At 62.0% G+C, this 1,083-nt stretch overlaps 1 protein-coding gene across 1 annotated transcript; it reads left to right on the top strand.

Annotated features, from left to right (window-relative positions):
* Positions 1-126: 126 nt before the first annotated feature.
* LOC104505607 (calmodulin-A-like) lies at positions 127-663 on the top strand (the record flags this gene model as incomplete). The annotated part of the gene is given in 4 exon segments (XM_010155798.1): positions 127-305; positions 372-478; positions 551-599; positions 602-663. Coding segments are annotated over 4 exon segments (397 nt in total), but the record flags the coding sequence as incomplete, so codon positions are not given.
* Between the last annotated feature and the right edge of the window lie 420 nt (positions 664-1,083).

The raw sequence follows: 1,083 nt of genomic DNA, 5'->3' as shown, positions 1-1,083 counted from the left end.
GTGACAGCGGCACACTCAGGAGGGGCCACCGGTGTGTAAGGAGGTGGCACCAGGGCACACGGGAGGGGGTGCTGGCCATCAGGGAGACACAGGCGTGTGGCTGGGTCTCCGCAGACCCCTCCCCAGCTGTCCCCAGCCCCTGGTGGTGGTCTCCAGAGCTCAAGGAGGCATCTTACTTTTAACCAAGGACAGGGATGGCACCGTCACCGCCGAGGAGCTGGGCACCGTCACGCGCTCACTGGGCCACAACCCCACCGAGGCTGAGCTGCAGCACACCGTCAGTGAGGTGGATGCTGAGGAACCTGGCGTGGCCTCACGTGTCCCCTTATACCCCTGTCCCCTTGCTCATTGTCCCTCCTTCCCTGCCCCAGGCAGCGGCACCACTGGCTTCCTCGAGTTCCTCGCCGTGACGGCAAGCAGGACGAAGGACACAGACAGCGAGGAGATGATCCACGAGGCTTTGCGTGTCTTTGACAAGGTGGGTCGATGACAGGGATGGGGACGGGGGATGGGCGATGCAGCGGTGTCACCGCCACATCCCCAACCCCAGGATGGGAACAGGTACGTCAGCGCAGTGAAGCTGCAGCGCGTGATGACCAACCTGGGGAGAAGCTGACGGATGCGGAGGTGGACAAGATGACAGGGAGTTCAGCTAGAGGATGAGTGCTGCTGCCACCCCAGGCATCCCTGCTGTCACACAGCGTCTCCTCTGCCACCCACACGTCCCTGCTGGCACCAACCCGTGGGGCTCCTTGCCCCCAAGTGCCCCACTGAATTCGCTGTCACCGTTGGCCTGGGATACCTCCGTGTACCCTGTCACCTGCCTGGGACACCACTGAGCCCCCTGTCAAGAGCCTTTTATTGTGCATAGGGACACAGCAGGGACAGGAATGGGGTTGGGGACAGCATCTATGTCTCCTGTCACCACAAAGGTGGGATCCCACTATTTGCCACCGTCTCCAAGGGGCCAAACTTCACTGTGTCATCTCTTTTTGGGGACTCTACCATGTCCCCTGTCCCTGCCAGCTTGGGAACCCATGGTGTCCCCCACCCCACAGGCTCTGCAGTGTCTCCTTGTCCCCA

This window comes from Eurypyga helias, unplaced genomic scaffold (assembly GCF_000690775.1).
Source record: "Eurypyga helias isolate BGI_N326 unplaced genomic scaffold, ASM69077v1 scaffold21927, whole genome shotgun sequence".
NCBI classification, from domain to species: Eukaryota; Metazoa; Chordata; class Aves; order Eurypygiformes; family Eurypygidae; genus Eurypyga; species Eurypyga helias.
Note: the sequence above shows the minus strand (reverse complement) of the source record. Positions and strands in the feature narration are given on the sequence as shown.